General features: G+C 34.5%; 1 protein-coding gene and 1 long non-coding RNA gene across 3 annotated transcripts; one reads left to right on the forward strand and one right to left on the reverse strand.

The window, feature by feature from the left end:
- Positions 1 to 223: 223 nt before the first annotated feature.
- Dgkepsilon (diacylglycerol kinase epsilon) lies at positions 224 to 13,722 on the forward strand. Of its 2 annotated transcripts, XM_081996052.1 has the most exons (12): positions 224 to 383; positions 512 to 716; positions 766 to 934; positions 990 to 1,120; positions 1,176 to 1,323; positions 5,261 to 5,400; positions 7,714 to 7,791; positions 8,900 to 9,045; positions 9,100 to 9,268; positions 9,322 to 9,487; positions 9,547 to 9,692; positions 13,274 to 13,722. In XM_081996052.1, the coding sequence occupies exons 2-12, from the start codon at positions 543 to 545 to the stop codon at positions 13,394 to 13,396; spliced, it is 1,590 nt and encodes a 529-aa protein (XP_081852178.1). In that variant the 5' UTR covers positions 224 to 383; positions 512 to 542; the 3' UTR covers positions 13,397 to 13,722. The 2 variants fall into 2 exon arrangements, with proteins under 2 accessions (XP_081852178.1, XP_081852177.1); XM_081996051.1 differs by having other exon boundaries at positions 241 to 716.
- Positions 13,712 to 16,290, reverse strand: LOC145740465 (uncharacterized). The gene is made up of 2 exons (XR_014181437.1): positions 14,056 to 16,290; positions 13,712 to 13,986 (listed from the first exon to the last, which is right to left on the reverse strand). It is a non-coding gene; the product is annotated as an uncharacterized LOC145740465 (long non-coding RNA).
- Positions 16,291 to 21,978: the final 5,688 nt, after the last annotated feature.

Genomic DNA, 21,978 nt, shown 5'->3' on the forward strand with positions numbered 1-21,978 from the left:
TGATAAATGCACATAGCAGCTTTAGATACTGGTATCCCAACGAGGAACAAAGTTTTTCACTTAGCTTAAATTAAATGTTTTGTTTAACTGTTACTTTTTTTACCTGACAATACTCGTTTTGTGTTTCCGTTCCACTCGTTATCAGTATATTCTTCACAGGTTCTGTTTTTCTGTGTTTTTCAAACAAATGACAGATGACCACTGACAGCTGTTTCTAATATCCTAACCTCAAATTGTAAATTTAATGTTTTGTTTATGTGAAAATCAAAATAATTGGATAGTATTTCATTCCCATTGGAAATTTATGCACAATGTAGTATTTCATTAATGAATTACTGGAATTTGTAATTAATGTGACCTGCTTTCGCGTTGTTTACTGTTTAGTACGTCTCTTTTGTTGCTTATTGATTTAAATGATCACTTTAGTAAATCTAGTTTAAACACAGGGGCTATACCTAGTCAAAATTTAAAGCCTTTTGTTTTTAAAAGCTGAATTAATGACTATTTTTAGCAAGATTCACAATACATCATCCGATCCAAGTATGTGGATGTTTGGTGAACTCCTTCCACCATTTGGATTTGTATCATTTGCTGGAGTTGTAGTGTTAGGCATATTGAGTTATTTTGCTTTTAAGAAACTGGGAAATGATATGACTGTGGGTGTTAGAGACTCCACTAAAAGTCACAGTTGGACTCCTATTAAGATTACAGCAAAGGTTTGTATCTGTATAACTTTTTTACACTTTCAAACAAGTTGTTATGTAGGCTTGGTATTGTTCGATTTGTGAATCATTCTTGATCCATAGTATTGGTGTATACTGTGATTGTTGTGGTGTATGTGCTGATCCAGAGTGTGTTAAAAAAGCCAATCAAAAACTTCCATGCAAACTGATCACTAGTAGTAGTGATGTACAATTACACCATTGGGTTAAAGGTTAGTTCTTGGTTTAACAGTTTTGTTATATTTACAGTACTATTATGTAATTTAGGTAATCTTCCATTGGGGGCACTATGTTGCATATGTAATGAAGATTGTTCCATGGAAGCTGGTTTAATAGATTACCAATGCTGTTGGTGTCAGAGATGTGTTCATACAGCATGCTTAAAAGAAACTGATGAGGTATTTTGTTTTATGTGAATGTTGTGCATGATTTAGTTGATTGTTTTGTCTTGAGGTTTGTGATTTTGGTCCATACCGATCAATGATTGTTCCCCCATCGTGTGTTCAAGTTGCAAGGAGGAAAGGAGCACTAAATAAACATTTATTGCTAAGGAATGTTAAAGACCCTGGTTGGGAAAAGTGGTCACCTTTGGTAGTCATTGGTAATATTTTTAAACAATAATTATTATTTTGTTTTGAGAACTGCACATTCTATGATGATATAAGTATAATAGGTTAATACATAGCATTTTGTGGTTTTATATCAAAAAATATGATTATACAAAATTTGCATGCAGGTACTTAATTTAGAATATGCAGATTGTTCAAAAAAATGAAACAAAATTGCTGAAAAAAAATTGAAAATTAATATTGGTAGTTATAATTACAACTGTTGGAAATTTCCATGCATACAAAGCAATATTAATAGGGTGAGTGAGGAACACACAGCCTTCTCCAATCTCCACAATACCCCATTTGTGCATTAAGCAACCAAAATGGAAGTCGCCATCTTTGTGTACTGTATTGTGTAATTTATGTTAATATTTCCCTTTACCTATCTTGCACCTTCTTAGATATTTTATAAAAATGGTAAATTTGTCAGCAAAACGTTGGACTAAACTTTAATTAAATTCTCAAATCCTGAAAGGTTTACTGATGTGACCTTTTGTCCTCAGTTAGACAATACTACCTGGTTGAAAAGCCCAGAGAAAGAAAATGAAAAAAACCTACAAAGTGGTCAATATTTACCTTTTAGGCGGACAGATAAAAAAAACTGCAAAAAGTCCGTTTTTTTAAATGAATCCATCAGTGTTTTATGGTTTGTAATAATAATATATTGTTATATTAGGCGTAGAAGCCTCTCTTTTTTGACTGAAGCTGGCAGTTTGAGCCGAACGAAGTGAGGCTTGCAATAGCAGCTCAAGTTCAAAAAATAGCTTCTACGCCGTATGCAACATGCTATTTTTTCTCCGAACATAAAAAAACTCATTTAAAAAGAGTTTATTAACATTATTATGAGTTATAATGGAAAGTTTGATTAAAACCAGTTACCTATGAAAGTAAATTGTTGCGCGTTTATATGGTAATTTGCTGTTGTTTGACATGGATTGTCAACATAAGCGACAAAAATAATTCACATTTTCAATTCCGACTTTGATTTTTTTGCTGCAATCCGTAAGCTTCTCGCTTTTCTATTTAAATCTGGTACCAATGTCCGATTTTGACGCCAACGATGGTTAATGTACACCGCTGGAGATTGCGGAAATCGCTCAGAATGCTATTGACAATTTAGTTCCTATTAAATCGATTAGACGGAGCGGTAAATTTCACAATCGTAACACTCGCCAGAGGCATGAGATATGAGATTCAAATTGCCCTTCTCGCGTACATCACTTTGTCACACCAGTCCACATTTACAGTATTACATACAGAAAAAAATAATATTGTTTTTGGTGTCAAATTCCTACTATACAGTGGAAGAGTTTATAATGGATAGGTGGTATAGTAGTAATGTTAGCTGCCTAAATATTGACAAGTGTTTACAACTTTGTAAGTAAACCTATTAATATTATTTTAAACATAAATAATTTTTAAATTTCATTTAACAACTTTTGTTTTATTTATTTTATTATTTAATTACAACTATTTTAATGTGTATAAGCAATTGTGTCGTGTAATCTATATGTAAATGTATTGACGACCCCATAATAATCCTGTGTACATTATTAAGTGGAGCAATAAATCTATTCTATTCTATTCTATTCTATACATAGAATTGTTCAAAATTTAATGTTCTTTTATTACAAACCATAATACATTGGTGGTTGCATTTAAAAAAACGAATTTCTGGCAGTTTTTCTATCTATCCGACTTAAAGGACAAAAATATTGACCACCCTGTAGGTTTTTTCATTTTTAGTCTTTGAACTTTTCAACCATGTGGTATTGTTTAACTGAGAACAAAAGGTCACATAAGCAAACCTTTCAGAACTTGAGAATTTAATTAATGTTTAGACTACCGTTTTGCTGACAAATTTACCATTTTTATGAAATATCTAACAATCCCTGCAAGATAGGTATTGGCGTTTCAAGATAAGAGATACTCCCTCTGGTGATCAGTTGTGAAAACAGTTTCGGGCATTCCAGCTGTCATTTCTCCGTTTGTTTACTATTTTGGTTAGGAATTTAGCACTGATTTCATACATTTGAAGTGACAGTGTCATATTATTTATGATGTTAGGTTAGGAACGTGTTGCCCGATTTTAGTTCAACTGGCGCTGCGATCTTAACTTAAAGTATCAACATTAATTACTAGCCTTCTTGCGAGGAATTCAAAAATGAGATTAGAAACAGGGCGGTCCATTTGAAAATCAAAAGTTGGTGTTCTTTCAACCTACGCTACACTCCAAATTTCAACAAAAAATATTGAGTCGTTCTCTAGAGTCTTCTAATATACCATCAGCGTGAATCACACTGTATAAATGGGCACAATATTCGAATTTTGGCGTTTTACGAATGACCGACTACAGTTAGATACCATTTATAGGTTGTTAGAAAGCTCTAAAAAAGGGCGATTTATTTATTAAAAAATATACAGGTTGTTCCATTAAAAAAAACACAAATTTGGTTCATAACTCTGCAAATATTAACTTCAGAAAGAAAACTGGAAACTTTACGGCAAATTCTGTAAAGAAACCCGATTTTATCTTTCCGATAAGTTCAAAAATGGCAAAACTACGAGAGGGGACCACAAAATGCAGGGTTGTTTTCAAAATCGCCCTGTAGTTTGAAAACCAAGAAAGTGACGAAAGTTTTGTTTGCACCATCGTTTATTTCACAAAAAAGTAGGACAGTAAACCGCAAACAGTTTTGTTGCAGTATTTCTAGTTTTTAGCCGGGAGAAGCTTTGAAAGTCTGTACAGGGTGTCCAAATAAGAGTGGCTGTCAGCTTTTTTGACTAGACGGTTAATCGTACAGCTTTGAGAAAAAAAATTAAAAAATATTTTTTTTATCAGTCTACGTTCTTTTCAGAGCTATATTCGATTTTCTTCCTATTATTACTAGGTATGAATTGGGTGACCTTCTCATTTTCTACGTTACTGGAAATTAAAAATAAAAAAAATTACACTTTTTTTTAAAGTTTTTTATTCAATTTGGAAAAAAAAGTATTTCTAGTAAAACTCTGATTTGAAACGTCGTCTACGAGATAATTGAGTTATTACGTTTTAAAACCCAAACAAACTGATACTTGGGCGGGCAAAAATTGGATACTTTATTTTATAAATTCACACCATATCTTGAGCATTCATTTCATAAGTACTTATTCAAAATTTGATCAAAATTGCTCTAACGGTCTGACAGTTATAGCCAAAAATAGTAATTAAGATACCAAGGGCATTATAAGGACAATAATGCACGAGGTCGATAGGGTTTACTTCGACCCTGGGCATTATTTCCTATAATGCCTGTGGTGTTTTCAATGTTTAATGTCCGACTTTCATTCTGTAGATATGTATTTAAAAAATGCTCAGAGGGCATTACAAAAAATAATGCCCTCACCTGAGGACATTATAAAAATAACGCGCTAGGGCATTATTTCTCAGATAATTGACCTTAATAGGTGTCATTAATGATGAAATAATAGCCCTGTCGGACATTAACCAATTTTTTATACTAAATTTTCTGTATTTTTCTTAGGAAGCGTTTTTCAGCAAAATGACATAATACATGTCAATTGTCAACTTATTTTTTGATGGACTCTCGGATAGTGGATTATTAAAATTTAAAACTGGACCACCCTGTATATATAGTATTTTAATTTACATTTGGTTGTACTCAGGTAATATGTGTCATTTCTAAAAAGAGTCATTTAGATCATACTATTTTGCAATCTATTATTTGAACAAAATTAAAATGAAATAGATGACCTATTATTTTTCTATAAGACCAAGAATTAAAGTCGAGATTAAAATTTAGCGAAAACAGAATTTTATTTACTGGACTTTGCTGCTGCACTGCTGTACAATACCAATTTTTCTGTTACTACTTTCTACATACTCATACTGATTTTAGTTTACGTGGTTTTTTACAAACTTTTTAGCAAACAAGAAATCTGGCAACTCTGACGGCGCTTTAGTTCTGTCAGAATTCAGGAAGTACTTAAATCCAGCGCAAGTTATTGATCTCACAAGTAGAAAACCGGCTGCAGCCCTTCAGTGGTGTGTTCTTCTAGCACCCAAGGTAAGTACATTTTATACAACTTACTACTAAAATTATTAACATTTGAAGGTTGGTGACCGCAATAATTGAATGGAAAAGGTGGTTGTAGCGAGTTTTTCGGTCAGGTATTAACAAAGACAACTGTTTTCTTAGGCCCAAGAAAACAGCAGTGGAACTATGTAAGGGAATAGAAAAGAAATTTCTTTCTTCATCTCACTTTAACTTGCATATCCTACTATAAGTCTGCCTTGTTTAAATCTTTGTTCCTCTCTCTGTCAAGTTACATAGTACCCCTACCTGACCGAAAATACACCTGCTTGTGCTAAGTTTGAACCAGTGTTGAGTTTGACAAATATCTGTCAACATCAGCACAAGCAGGTGTCCATATTCAGGCCGCATTTGTTTTTAAGCTCCATGGAGCGAGCAGAGCGTTTTTGACGTCACAATGGCGTAATTTGACAGTTGGTTAAATTATGCTTTTGCTAAATTACGTCATCGTGACGACAAAAACGCGCTGCTCGCTCCATGGAGCTCGAAAACGAATGCGGCCTCAGATTATTTTGGATAACAATTGTATGCGCCCTTTAAGGAAAAACTGTTAATAAGTCAGTAACGGTTGAAGTTAGGTATAGGAAATGTATTCATGGATTTGTTCTAAATTTAATGTTCTTTTATTACAAACCATAAAACACAGTTGTATCTATTTAAAAAAAAGCAAACTTTTGATTGATTAAAAGGTAAATATAGATCATCCTGTAGGTGTTTTCAATTTTCTAATTTTTATCTTTTCTCAATTCTCTCTCTCCCTCAGGGCTTTAATTTCAACCATGTTGTCTTGCAAACTTGAAAATTTCATTATTCAAAAAATCATCAATTTAGACTAATGTTTTGCTGACAAATCTACTAGTTTTATGAAATATCTGGGAAACGGTGCATTTGATGTTCTTTCCCGAAAAGACCGAAATATTTTAGAGAGTTTGAACCCAACTTAGGCTACACTCCAAATTTCAACGACCAATATTGAGTTGTTTTCTAGATACTTCTAATATACTATCACCCTGTATTAATTATCAAGAACAGTAAGTACTAATTATTACTTGCTAAAATAATAATCTAGATATCGTTGTTTTTCTAGGGTTTTGATGCGTAACTTGCCACGCTTGAGACAAATATTTCCACTGATGTAATCTATATCGGAGGATATTAAAAATACCAAATATCATCTTGGGACCTGGTAAATTGGTGTAGTGAGTAATTAAAAACGTGTCAGGATGTACGTTAATTATTAAGATATCCATTTTGAAGATTAGCGAAGAAAAACGCGATTTCCTAGGCCAATGATCGTATAGTCGTTGTCCTAAAGTTTTGTTACTGAGTATTGTGTTGATTGAGTTTGTTTTTAGTATACTTATTTTTTTAATTCTTTCGTGGATATCGTTTTTAATAGAAAACACAAAGTTTGCTTTGCTACTGCCACAATGCCTTCAAAATTTGAAAACTATTTACTCATGTGCTTTCAGAACTAGAACGGGGTTTCAAAAGACTAACTTTGTTGTCTTACCTGTAAAACTTCAATTATTTCCGTTTTTTATTTGCACTCACTCTTGTAGATGTTGAGAATAATTGTAAAACATTTCTGAACTAATTCTTGCCATAATAATATCTGAATCTTACTTAACTCGTTGCGCATTCGAACTGAAGAATATTATATTCTTCAACGAACGCATAATGATGGCTATGACTACTATTTTTTTTTAGAATTTTAATTTTTTTCTTTTTGCAGATGTTATTTGCTATTTTTAAGGCGTCTGCCCACTATACAGTACCGTACAAGGTACCGACACATGCAAACTAATATTATTTGAATGTAAAGTAATTAGACAATACCCACTAGACCGTCCAACATCCCCTATAGTTTGCATAGTGATGCCCGAAACGGTCTAGTAAATAGGTATAGTGGGCACAGACCTTTAATGTCCTTCGTTACGGATTACATCAGTGAAAACATTTGTCTCCAGTGTGGCAAGTTCCGCCTCGAAACGCTAGAAAAACAACGAGATCTAGATCATGTTTTGCATACGTTGCCCTACACGTTTCCATGATAATGAACCATTCCCATATTTTAATTTTTAAATTGGAAATCACTGAGATGTGGAATTGATGCCATTAAAATTTAAAATTCACCTGGAATGAAAATGTTATTTGACAGTCTAGGCAGACATTTTGTAGTACAAGAAGTATAAAATAGTAGTTATTTATAACAATGTATTTGGGGTTATATCAATTTGGCTTCATGTAAAAATAATGTGTAACACTTTATTTTTCTTCATTTAGATAGTGAGAGTACTGGTTGCTGGCGGTGATGGCACTATTTCGTGGGTACTTACAACGTCACATAAATTGGATCTTGATGTAAGTGAATTGACCTACTTTTTAATTATTTTTGTCGTGTGTATGTATTTATTTTCAATATGTTTGAGTGTGGTCTTTGGAAGGTTTATTGATTACTTATACGAAGATGTGAAAAGTTATTTATGTTTCACCTAAACATTATGAATAAATAATACCTTGGAAACGGTGTAGGTTGTAGTGTTCATAACTTCATCCTAGGATATGGGATACGAAGTTTTTATGGTATGGAAGTATAAAAATGCCATTGCTAATATTAAAAACGGTTTCAGGGCATTATAGGCGGGCGTTTAATGTCCGACAGGGCTATCAATAATTTTCATCAATAATGACACCTATTAAGGTCAATTATCCAAGTCAAATTTTTCATAATGGCCTCAGGTGAGAGCATTATTGTTTATAATGCCCTCTGACCATTTTTTAAATACATATTTACAGAATGAAAGTCGGACATTAAACATTGAAGACACCACAGGCATTATAGGAAGGGCCGGAGGTCCTCGTATTCTACCCTATCGACCTCATACATTATTGTCTTTATAATGCCCTTGGTATCTTAATTACTATTAATATTAGCAATGGCATTTTTATATTTCCATACCATAAAAACTTCGTATTCCCTATCCTAGGATGTTCTTGACTATTTAGGTAAACTTTCGTAAGTTTTTGCTGCATTTTCTTTTATATTTTCTAAAATTTCATCTAGCTTTTGTCGTTTTGGCTGACTAACAGGACTATCAAAGTCATATGATTCAGGTAAAATAAACAGTAAACAACATACCGGTAAAGGTATACTTTTTCAATGTGAACCACCTAGGCCGATTGACTTTTCATTCTATAGTCAGTTTCTTTTACTAGAGAAATTATTTTACTTAGATTCCGGCAATAGAAAGTCACCACTTTTGGTCCAAAAGATTTGAAATAAAAATTGAACGGTTTTATAGAAGAAACTTGCAAATATTTCATTGCTTATAGTGCGGTTTCAACTCAATAATAGCGATTTTCGAGTTTTAATAATTGTTTAGCGGGGGTGTGTTATTATTTTCAAATAATAAGGTGTTTAGAAAGTAATAATCCAAAAATATTAGGATTTTGTTTTATTTGGTTGTAGCCTGAACCTCCTTTGGCAGTTATTCCTCTTGGAACCGGAAATGATTTATCCCGAGTGTTAGGTTGGGGCAAAGAGAATGATCCAGAGTTGGATGTACCCAAAATTTTAACAAACATTCAAGAAGCTTCCTTGTCACAATTAGACAGGTACTAAGTTAAAAACAAGTCAAAAGTTGATATACTTTATAGGGACATTTTTAGATGGCAAATTGACGTAACTTCAACCAGGCATCTGGGCTTACGAATACCGAACAAAACGTTTTACATGTATAACTACATGAGCGTTGGAGTAGACGCTCAAGTGGCTTTAAGTTTCCATAAAACTAGAGACAGCATATTTTACGTGTATGGCAGTAGACTATTTAATAAAGTATTCTTATTGCCTATTTTTTATATACCCATCGCTGAGCTCTGCTGTTTTAGCTGTTATATTTATGCTTTGGAACTCAACAAGTTGTCACAGCCGACTGCAAAAACCTGGAGCAACGACTTGACCTATATTTGGACGGTCATCAAGTACCTTTGCCTGAATTAGAGTCAATTGTTGTACTTAATATATCGTCTTGGGGCGCTGGTGTCAATTTGTGGGGTAAGAATAATAGTAATGAGAATTCAATTTGAATGTGATCTCTTGTATTGCCGTTGCAGGGTTAGGGGATGGATCTAGTAAAACAACTCAATCCCATCAGGATGGAATATTGGAAGTGGTAGGAATTTATTCGTCTTTCCATATAGCCCAAATGCAAATAGGACTTTCTTCTCCTATTCGATTAGGACAAGCTCGAACAGTTGAGGTTAGTACTAGTTTATAGGAATTGTTCATTTAAAAGTTGGCAAATAATTGAAGTGGCACACTTGATTTTCTGGTAAGGGTCAAAGTCATTCAATTTTTGCACTAATTAAGCGGTTTTATTCTATTTCTAGTTTATTTTTCTTGATAGATAATGTCGAAAACATCAACAACATTTGTTTGAAACACTTTTTACTTTGACGTGTTACCGTTTTACTTGTAACTAAAATGTAGTCAATCCTTAGACTGCGTTAATTTGTGAACATCTGCTTTTTAAATCATAGTTACAGATACATACATGTACAATTGAAGTTTTTAAATATAAAAGTTCTTTTACACACTCAGCAGCTGCTACATATTTTGCCTCCGTGCTTGATAATGTCACGATCGGTTGCTCTGTCGTCAAGTCTGGAAGGATTTTCCATTTTCCTACTTTTATAACTAACTAGGTAAGCTATGTTCGGTCTTGTTTTATTGGACAAGTAAAGTAGTCCTCCTATAGCTTCCCGAAACGGGAATTCAACCTCATTTTCAACTGTATGTGGTGCAATTTCGCCTGGAAACTCTTTGTGAATAAAAGGAACCGTTGTTGGTTTAGCATGCATTATCCATGTTAAATCTTCATATTAGTTCTACTGTATACTACTTTTGATCAAAAGCAATAAACGATTTCCCAATTGTGACATCAATTCCCAGGAAACTATCAACTTGATCAAATTTAACTACCTCAAAATGTTGTTCCAATCCAGTAAGCAATTTATCGATGTCTGAAGTGTTCTCTCTAATTATTAAACCATCATCTACATATGTATGGCTAAATAAAGATTATTTTCTTGACTGTTGAAAATACATTTTTCAGTTTCCAAAGCAGTTAATCAGTATGGCTTCATAAAATTAGAAAAATGTTTATTCCAGCACAAAGCTGCTTGCTTTAATCCATAAATTTTCGTTTGTAAACGACATAGTTTACCAGTACTTTCTTCATATCGTTCAGGTAAAAACATGTATATCTGCTCATCTAACTATTCATATAGGAAAGCAGTTTTAATATAATTTTTTTTTTTAATAAATTGATTTTTAACAGCTAAACCAAATAACACTCGAAGTGCTGGTGTACTGTATTAATTTTCTCTGCTCACAACCACGTGCCAATTTGCTACTTTTCAACACTTTTTTTCCTGCTGCTTCCTAAATGTCCACTAATTCCCATGTTTTATTTACTTCTAGTGATTTCTTTTCTTCATCAATGGTTCTCTTCCAATTTTATTTTTCTGGGTTGTTGATTACTTCTTCATATGTCATCATTACATAGTCTTCAAATTTCTTTGGCATTTTTCTGATTTTGTTCTTTCTTGCTTCTTCTAATGATATGTCACTTTTGTCATCAAGTTGATTTTGCTCTGTTGTTATACAGGGTGTCCCACGACGAAAGACCTCGATTGATATTGGAAAAAGTATAAATAGGAGAGTTTTGAAAATTTGGTAGGATACTGATGTGGGCATGCCCAATCCAACTAAAATATTTTCAAGATGGTTGCACTTCCGCTTATACCGGAAGTCGATCACAACTTTCTTATTTTAAATAGAACACCCTATATATTATTACATATTTGGATTCCTCACAAAATTCTGACCAACTTTTGTATAGAATGCCCTATGCCTATCTCGAGCCGTTTTCGAAATATTTTTTTCCAAAAAAGTGACAGTTGCAACGCTCAACATATTTTTGTACTATGTTAAAACCGTATTTCATTTTGCAATGAAACTTTGGGTTATTGTAAATAAAGGATCGTTTTATTAAACTGAGGTTGCGTAACGACTCATTTGTATACAGGGTCGTCAAAAAAAAATCATAAATTTGCCACTAAAAAAAATGAAAAATCTCAAGTTTTTTAAATGGAAACCCCCATTTTTTATGACTGAATCATTTTGAGCATTAAAAATTACTATAAGTTTCAATTTACTTGCCTATACCTAAATCCAACCAATTTCGTTTTATTTGAGAATAAACATTTTTCTATTAGGCTGCACGGTTGGGTTGTTCTAGTTGGTCATGCTTTTGACACACGGTGATATTGGAGACCTGCAGGGCATGTTAATAACACTAGCCGACACCACAATTTAAATTCATTGCTTTTGAATTCTCCTCCACACATTTTAGAAACTTTCGTTCCTTTATAAGCTTCCGATTAATTTATAAACATATTTAGGCACTCTTTAGATTCATACTTGTTTTTTAGAAGATAAACAGTAATATAGTGAGTATAATCATCCATCACAGTCAAGTGACATTTTTGAAGGCACACTGTGAAAATAAATCGCATGAGGGCCTTAAAAGCACTTTTAACACAAATACCAAACTTCAGTCAAAACCTTTTGTCATTCTGAAGTTTTCTATCCAGTCTTGATAATTATATTTTTTATTAAATTTCGTCCTGTTATTAGTCAATTCAACGCTTAGCAACGATTTAAAAATTTTTTTGTTTAAATGTTTAAAAAAAATTTAAATCACTCTGAATGACATTGACCTATTTACAGATGTAAATAAACAAACATCAATGTCACATCTACGGGGCGCAGTGCAAATTTAATAGAACTGTAATTATAGTTTTTTTTTATATTAGAAGTCAAAATTTAATAAAATATTGTATAAAACACGTGACTTAAACAGGTTTATTCACTCGAAGAACTTAACTAACTATTATTTACAATTAACCCCAGTTTTCTGAGCTGCGTATTTTACTCCAAATCCTGTTGTTTATAATTTTAATTAGGGGGGGAATAAGATTATATTGACTTGTGTCTCTGTGTCAGGAAAGACCACGTTAGACCTACTACCAAAGAATCTCGACCTAAATGTCAACTGTGAATCAAAAGTCTATTTTGTAGGTTGTAAGTTTATTAGGCTCATTTTTCTAGAAAACTGAAGGATACAGCTCTTGCTAACATTAATATTAAGTTCATTAACAATGGTTCATTTATGTAATTTGGTTAAGTTTTCTTCGAGGTTTTCTTGAAGAATTTGATAATCATTGCGTACCCTGGAGTATAATTTAAAATCATCAATACTCTACAATTTGTAACCTCATTCACTATGCTGTTAATAAACATAAGAAAAAGCAGAGGCCCAAGGTTAGAATGCGGAATACCTGAAGTGGTCAAATAATACTTTGACTGATATCTTTTTAACGCTACCTTTTGATTCCTATTTCTTAAATATGAGTAAAAAAATGTTACCAAATTCTCATAAAATCCAAATTGGTTCTTCAATTTGGACAACAGGATAGAATGTGACACCTTATCAAAGGCTTTTGTAAAAGCAGTGTAAATCACATCGACCTGGCATTATAGTGTCTTACCATAATAAAACATCTCCTCTTTGCGTGTTACTTTTTTCCAATAAAGTTTAAATTATTTTATATTTTACTTTATTTAAACAAATAACATAGATTCTTATTGCACTTAATAAGTCGAACACGACACAGTTTTCTAGTGCAGGCGGCTAGTGCAACATTAGTGCAACAAGTCGAAAGCGCTATAAGTTGTATTTTAACATGTTTATGCTTTAACGACAATTAATTTCAGTTTCGTCTCAAAGAGAAAGCTCCAGTCCAAATAGACGGCGAACCTTGGGAACAAAATCCAGCTACCTTAAAACTAACTTACGTTAATAAATGTCCGGTTCTTGTCTGTCAAAGTGACAACTGAAATGTTTTATTTGTGACTTAAGTGATATGTAGATGGTTAAGGGTGTATTTTATCGTTAGTATTAACAAAGTGAGGCTCTATTTATTGTTTTTATTCAAAGTTTAAACGCTCTTTTCAAAGATTTTTGCTGTTAAAGCGTTTATAGAGTTGCATTTTACGAATATTGATCTAATTGTATTTAGAATTTCTTAAACTTCTATGTAGGTATTTTATACGTATTAAATCCATTTAAATGTTGTAATTTGTGATGCTGATGTGATTGCCGTTAGATATTTAAGAGAAGAGTGAGTGCCATAATATATTATTAATGTAATATCACTGAAAAATGTTTTTATTTTCAAACGTCTTATAACTTGACCTTTAGTGACAATTCTTGTGAAGTTTAAGTCACTTTTTCTGTAGCCGTAAAAACTATTATCTTCTTCTGTCAGTGCCTATCCTTTATGGATGTTGGCAATCATGTTGCTCCATATAATCCTGTCGACAGCCGCCCTGAATAAATGTACGGTCGTCATTCCCGTCCACTGTCTAATATTTTTCAGCCACGATGTTTGTCGGCGCCCCTGACCTCTTACACCGTCTATTTTGCCCTGCACGATTAGTTGGATAAGTTGATACTTTACGTCACGCAGCACATGCCCAAGATCATCATTCCTCACCTGCACACTATGTAAAATTTCTAATTTCGTTTGCATTCATGGATCACGGTGTTATTTGTGACATGGTAAGTGTATGAAATCCTGAGCATGCGGCGGTAGCACCACATTTCCAAGCGTTTGGATGTAGCATCTGTGAAGGTCCAGGCTTCAACTCCATATAGAAGCGTGGAGAATACGTAACACTTTAGGACCTGTGTTCTTATAGCAATATTCAAGTGCATGTTACATAGGACCTTTCTAAGGCGGTTGAAAACAGTTCTGGCTTTTCTATGCGGCATCTGATCTCCCGTGAGTGATCCCATTCCTTGTTCAGGCTGCAGCCCAAATACGTTATTGTATCTGCTGTTTCCAAACTTTCGTTATTGGCCCTAAACTGGTGGTACTGCGCCTCATTGTTTTTACTAACCATAAGAATTTTGGTCTTCTTGCAGTTAAGCCTCATTCCTCATTCCATGCCACATGCCTCCACCATTCGGTCTATTAATTCCTGTAAGCCCTCAGCACTATCTGCTATGAGAACTGTATCGTCCGCATATCTTAAATTATTAATGGTCTCTCCACAAACACTATTAGATTTAGTATTTTAGTGGCATTGTCAGTGTCAATGTTTGGCATATTTTTTGACATTTATGTTGTTGTTAAATTTACATAATGATTTCTTCGAAAAATGCATGCACTAACTGATTGAAAATAAAATATTGTATTTCATTCGGATTATAAGTTACTCTATGGGTCATATGAATTTAAAGCGTCTACTTTCGGCAAAGTTTTTAATATTAAAAAAAAAAAATTGTCACCATTGCGAGAAACTGCTGTTTATACGTTTGGTGCTATATCTATTAAATTACCGTTAGATAAGTTAAGTTCCTAATGAGCTAATAAATTTTCTTGTGTCTGTAAATTCATTTTTAACATATGGACGATGAAGAGATATAATAATTTAGCTTATAACTTATCAAGCAATGAAACAGAAGTCCTAGGGTGCTCATCGTTTTTACAGATACAGTTTTAAATTGGCTCAAAAATGTGCGAACTTATACATTTCTCAGTAGCAATAAAGATCTAAAATATTGATTGGTAGCAGATTTTAACACTTTATTATGCAAATTAATAAATCCTCTTATCTTAATAACTTTCCAATTACCTTTTCCTGTTTGTATAAACTATACGCCGTAATTCATGATATTATTTAAAAATAGCACATCAGATGTCATAAAATATAACAAAGAATACATCAAAATAATTATATTATATTATTATTAGTGTTCCTTGGAAAGTAACTTGACACATCGCTTTTTGAGAAAAAATAATACTTAGACTATTATTATAGTATATTACATTACAAGTGTTGTAAGATGCATTTTACGCACGAATGGGACAGTAATTTAGTGAGTACGTTAAACAAAATTTTTTTGTAATATGTAGTTTAACAGTTGAAAGCAAAGAAACATGACATCATTTTTGACTAGATACAAAAAATGCCGTTCATAAGAAAAGAAAGAATTTGATAATGTTATTTTGAAACCGAGAGATCGGAATTGGAAACAAAATACACAAGAAGATTATCAAGCCAAATTTGTAGTTTTTTTAAGTTAAAGATATCACTTTTTTGAAATTTTTTTTTCTCCAAATCCAGTGTCGTAGAAAATAGGGCGAAAAAATAAAGTCTATAGCCTTGTATCTTCGCCACTGGACAATTTTAACAAACGTCATTATCACCAGATAATGAGTAGGTATTAATTTTATAAGTACTTGTTCCAAATTTGATCAAAATTGCTCCAACGGTCTGACAGTTTTAACAAAAACGATTTTTTAAACTGAACTTTAGAGGGCTGTATCTCCCTTAGGAAGCGTTTGTCAGCAAAATGACATAATGCATATCAGCTTATTTCTTGACGACTTATTGAATGGTGAATTGACAGATGTTATACAAGTCGGCAGAACCATATTTTGCATACAGGGTTAGCGACGACTCCTTAAGCCCTAACATCACTCTTTTTAAAGTATGTCCAATTGAGTTACTTTTTGAGTAGTATTCACTTGTATAAGAATTTTATTTTAATTTAGTACAGGGTTAAACTAGAAGTACAACTCAAATAAAATAAAGTGTGTTTTTATGAAATGCTATTTTATTTAATCAGATGCTCAAAATGCCTTCCATTTTAGCCTTAACAAAAATGTAATCTATTTTCTAACTTATATCTTACATCCTGAAGACCTCAGAATTGATAACCATTTGAGTAATAATACGTTGCCGAAGATCATCCAGTCAGACTGATTGTGTTAAATACAAAAGATGTGCAGAAGTGACCCCAGAGCAAAAATTTGAGCGGTGTTAAATCTGGTGACCTTGTCGGTCATTATATTGGACCTCTTTTCCCAATTTACTGGAAGGAGAGTATCATTTAACAATTATTGCTTCACACGAAGAACATGAAGGCCCTTCATTTTGTTGAAAATGTATTCAATCTTCGCTTAGGTTCCTACCTTCAGAGATATTTGCATTAAAAGTTATCAAATTGACACCTTGTAATACAGTAATGGTAGGGTGAGTATATCCAGAGATATAAGGGCATTCCTGCAGTCATCTTTAAACTTCAACCCTAAAACACAAGCTTTGCGCTGTAGACCAAATAGACGATCTACATGAGTTGCATATCGCCATGCTAAGGGTGCATAAGACAAATGTGTGAATTTTTCGACAATAGGGTGTTCAGCCTTCAAAGAAGATACAAGTTCCTGGAAAATTTACCAGCATCATGCTGGACGAGCTTTTAAAATAGGGAGGCCCCGAACTTACATAGAAACTATCGCAACTGTTTAACCAAATCTTAAATGAAACGCAAACACCAGATGAATGACATAATAGCATCACCATTCCCATATTTCAGAAATTACAAAAAACCTGCCCACAAAACTATAGAGGAATAACCCTCCTAAATACAGCAATGAAACTATTCACGAGCATTCTTAAGAACAAATGGGAGACGCAAATTAAGAATGCTGAAGAACCACAGAGCTTCACAAAGGGACGCAGCACCTATTCATAATAACATTAATAACTCATGCTCTATACCAACTTTTACGTGTAGCAAACAAATAAAAGAAAAGGTTATAGAGTATAGTATGCCAGCATACATTTGCTTCATTGACCTCTAGCATAGGAGTTTGACAGGGTTCGTTTGGGAGGCAAGTTCGTTTGGGAGTTCGTTGAGGGCACTGGCAAATAACAAAAATAATCCAAAATGCTTCTCAAGCAGTCGAAAGTCTTCCAACCGTTTTGAAGTTTCCAAAAGCTTTTAGAACGCTTTAAAGGCTTCCAAATGTTCTTCAACTAGTCTAGAAGGTTTTAAAAAAAATCAAGGTAGTCTAAAAGCTTTCGTATGCTTTTAAAACAGTTTAAAAGTCTCTACAACCGTCAACAAGGTTTCAAATGCCTTAAAAGCAGTCCAGAATCTTCAAGGTTCCTAAAGAAGTCTAAAAAGATTTCGAAACACTGCAGAAACACCAAAATGCTTCTAAAACAGTCGGAAGCCTTTCAAAACAATCTAGAAGCTTTCAAAATCTTTTAGAACAGTCTAAAAGATTCCAAATGCCCTTCAACTAGTCCAAATGCTCCCAAAAGATATCAAAACAGTCTAAAAGCTTCAAAAAAATTCTAGAACCGTCTAAGAATTTCCAAATGCCTCTAAAGCATTCCAGCCCCTTCAATATGCTCTTTAAACTGGCAAAAATCTTCAAAATGTGTCTATGTCTAAAATCTTTCCTATGCTTCTAAAGCAGTTTAAAAGCTTTAAAAAATTTCTAGAACTCAAAAAAATATTTTCATCTCTGAAAGAGTTTGTGGTGCTTTTTTAAAGATTTTTATGCTTTTTTGTGGAAAATAATTTTGCTTATTAAGCGCTTTTTTTCACGATTTTAGTGCTTTTTAATCCGAACTACTTAAGGCACACTGTATAACTGTATTGTTTTGATATGAATCCAGCGCAGTGTTTTCCACTTTGTGAATTAATATTAGAATAACAGCATTAACAAACTTACGACTAATCTATAAAAAGTATTAAAAACACGAAAATTCAAAACCCTTTACATATTATTTGTGGGTTGTAGAGTTTTGTTGTTAAACATTTTTAGATTGGATCTAACATAATTTATCACACACATTAAAACGGAATTTAACACCCGAATAAATTGATTTTTAAGCCTTACTGACCCAAAAAGAATAAGGTAATCGTGGTGCCCCACGCACAGTTTTTACATCTTTTTAACTGTTTAAATCGATTCAGTTCATAAACAACTCGACTCAAAAGCTACGTTTGCAAAATATTCTAGGCCACTTCGAGATTCGCATTTCGAATGGCTACAATAAACCATTCTCTGGCCAAATAAATTTAAATTTTAAATATTCTGTGCGTAATAACGGTTAGCGACAAGCCGGACGAATTATTAGATAGGCATCAGGGCGAATAGATGTTTGAATCTCATTGAAATGTGCCTGTTTCTACCACAACTTCAAGTGACTATGTAAATTTTGGTGATCTAAGTTATTTAAATTGTTTTTTGGCTTAAACGGTATTCGACTACTACATAGTTTCTCTGATGATCTTTAACATTTAAATTATGTATTTCCTGTGGTCTCGCAAGATACGTGTTTCTAATCAAAATCAATATCTTTTGAGAAAGAGAATAAGAGAGGATAAAAGTAAGTTATAAGTTTTAGTTACTAATGAGTTTTAATTAATAGTTTCTTTAAGAAAAATAAAATCTAATTAAAACGATTTGTGTTTTTGTTTGTATGGTAATATTTTCAAACAATGATGTCGTTAAATAGTCTACTAATTCTAAGTAAGTACCCTTTTTTGCAAAAATATGCCAAACAACCTACGGGTCAAGTTGAAATTTAAATATGTAGGTACTTATAAAGTGCGATCAAGTAACCAAATAAAAAAATGGTCATTTTGAAACGAAAGTCCGTTGGTTGTTCTACAAACCTGTTTGCCATTTCCGGAAAAATTATATGTTTGTTGTCCACCTACTACGTTGACATTTAAAGGGAGATGTGAAAGTTTTATTTTTTATGGCCTGAATTTTGAATTGAGGTTGGAAACCGTGTTTTATAAAGCGTGTTATACCTATACAGGGTGATTCACAGTGATGATATATTAGAAGTCATTGCGGTGTTTTCAGATCAGTCGAAAAAACACCAAATTTCAATATTCAAATGGAACACCCTGTTACTAATCTCATTTTTTTAATTCTTCTCAAGACGGTTACTTATACTATTATTATTTCATAAAATAGTGGATTTGTCAGCAAAACGCTAGTCTGAACAAAAATTAAATTCTCATGTCCTCATGGACACCTGGTATAAACGGACCGAGCGGACGGAGAGTTCAGCAGGAGATGGTGGTCCTGAACGAAGGATCATCCGACCACAACCCGATCCTGCTAACACTGGGGACAGGAGCCAGGGCACCGGACACAATCACCTGCAGAAGCACCGACTGGGAACAGTATCGAATGCTCCTACAGCGCGACGCAACACCCATCCCCAGACTGGAAACAGCAGCAGGAATCGACGACGACAAACTCTAGTTCAGGAATCAGACAGGCGCTAGTATCGAGTACCAAGATAACCACAAAACCTTATATCCCTTATTATGTGTTAGGTATCCCGGAGGAAATCAAACAGTTAATCAGGGACAGAAGACGCGCCAAAAGAACCGCGATGAGGACAGGAGCTCCTGCAGACAAGAACAGGCTCAACCAGCTTAACCGGCGACTTAAGGCTGCACTGAACGAAGCCACGTAGAATACGCCAGACAGAAAGCCAGAGCGACCAGAGCAAAATTGTACTCCATGACAAGCAGGACATTGAAGATTTCACTTTGGAACAAAGTGACGCTCATCAAGTCGGTTCTTCAACCGCACCTGACCTACGCCACCTGAAGTTTCTCCAAGGTGTAAAAAACATTGCGCTCAAGACAGCTGTGGACCCCCCATATGGTACGTCTGAAACGTGGACATCCAGCGAGATTTGAAGTTTACCACCGCAACGGAAAGGATCAAGCAGAGCGCAGTGAAGATATTCCAAAAAGCGGAGAGCAGTGAAAATCAGTTACTGCGAGAAGCAGTGAACTACGACCCGGAGCTAGAAGCACCCCACAAACGCCCCCGATACCAGTTATTGGATAACGGGTAATTATTACTAAGTTTTTTTTTCTGTTTCAGATAGACGACACATCAGGACCAACCAGCCAAGAAGAAGAAGACTACAATTTCCCCCAGACCTTCCTCCCGGGTGGCGAGAGTTTTATTCTCAAAATCTGGGTAGAACCTTTCCGCAGTTATCCCGGTGTTGTTAACTGGGCTCTGACTGCACTCCTGGCACTTTTCCCCGCTTTGCCTACGCAAAAGGGGGAAAACCACCCCCACCCCCATTCACCAGACCCTAACTCCCCAAAACTTTAGGATGTAAAAACAGACGGACGAAATCCGGCTGTTTGGACATCCTAAGTTTGCCAGGACCACCAGAAATGGACGAGCTGACGAAGAAAGAAGAAATGGAGGACAAGAAGAGCCCCTCCGCCCCCCACTCTGGGAACTTCCCGAATGGGAAAATTCTTGGACTTGTAGCGACTTCTTCCAGACCTATCCTTTTGGTCTACAGCGATGGGAGTTTAAAAAGCAGTAGTCTTGCTTGACCCATCTATCTGAAGCCGCATTCCCAGCCAAAGAATATTGGCGCGACGGAGAGTTCAGTTTAGTAGTGAACGAGTTGTGGAATTATAGCGGTGTGAAGTAAAGTAAAAGAGCGAAGTAGTGAAAAGTAGTAAAAGTTACTGTAAGTGATTTTTAGTGTTGTAAATTGTAGTGTAATTATGGAATAAAGTTTGTTGAGTTTATTCAAAGTCTCACTTATCGAAAAGCACCCCGTAAAGTGTAACAAGAGCAAGAAAAATAATATAAAAAATTAGATTACAAGAAAAATTAGACATTTCCAGGCTTTGAGAATATGTTTGGGCTTGGTCCATTCTTGGAATGGACCAGCGCCAGCGTTCTCAGCCAGAAGTCGGAGTACTTTTCGTTTCATCCTCTTTGCTTCATTGTAAGCATAACCGATAACCGGTTCTTGGTCCGTGACGGCCTCCTCTGACGCTTGTTTCGCAAGTTTCTGTCACGTCTGTTCTGTCAAGCCGGGGCTCCTGTCCCTATCCGTAAACCAGCGGATGTCAGCTTGGATAAGGTGGTCATACGCTCACCCCAGTCCACTCTCGTTAGCACGAGGGTCTAGTAGCTTAGCGTTGTAGCCTGGAAGAATGTCGGATGCCATGGTCAGAGAATCAGAGTTTAGAATTTCTGCAAGTATGCCATCAAGGCATGGATAGAGTGAACCAGTAGGTGGCCATCAGCCTCGCCTCTTTCTTCAGGAGAAGCTAAAGAGGAGGCAGCTCGGACGTTGGCGTCGTTTTGATCGACCATGTAATGCTTAGACAGGTCATTCTCTGTATTGAACACAGTTTATTGGCTGCGGTGCTTTAGATATTTTGGTTGTACCAGACTATCGCACCGTAAATCAGGATAAGTCTGACCATACTAGTGTAAAGCCACAAACCTGCGGCAAACCAACTCTTTAAGACTTCCCACATATATTTCTGCATCTACATGGAGAAACTTTTGCTCTACTGACTTGAAATTCCAAGTGCTGGTTCCAGGTTAGAGTTACTTGTACTATTTGCCGTACAAATAAAATCTTAGGTGCCATTCAAGTAGGAAACCAATAATTATTTTGAAACATTGGGAACACACAACCAAGATTCAGTTTAATTCTAGAATAACATTTAAGGTGTGGTATCTAGGCATGTATCAAATTATATCAGATTTCTGTGGCCAATTGGGATACAAATAAGCTGAAACTGCAAA

This window comes from Ips typographus, linkage group LG1, assembly GCF_016097725.1.
Source record: "Ips typographus isolate SLU linkage group LG1, UJ_Ityp_2.0, whole genome shotgun sequence".
Lineage (NCBI taxonomy): Eukaryota > Metazoa > Arthropoda > Insecta > Coleoptera > Curculionidae > Ips > Ips typographus.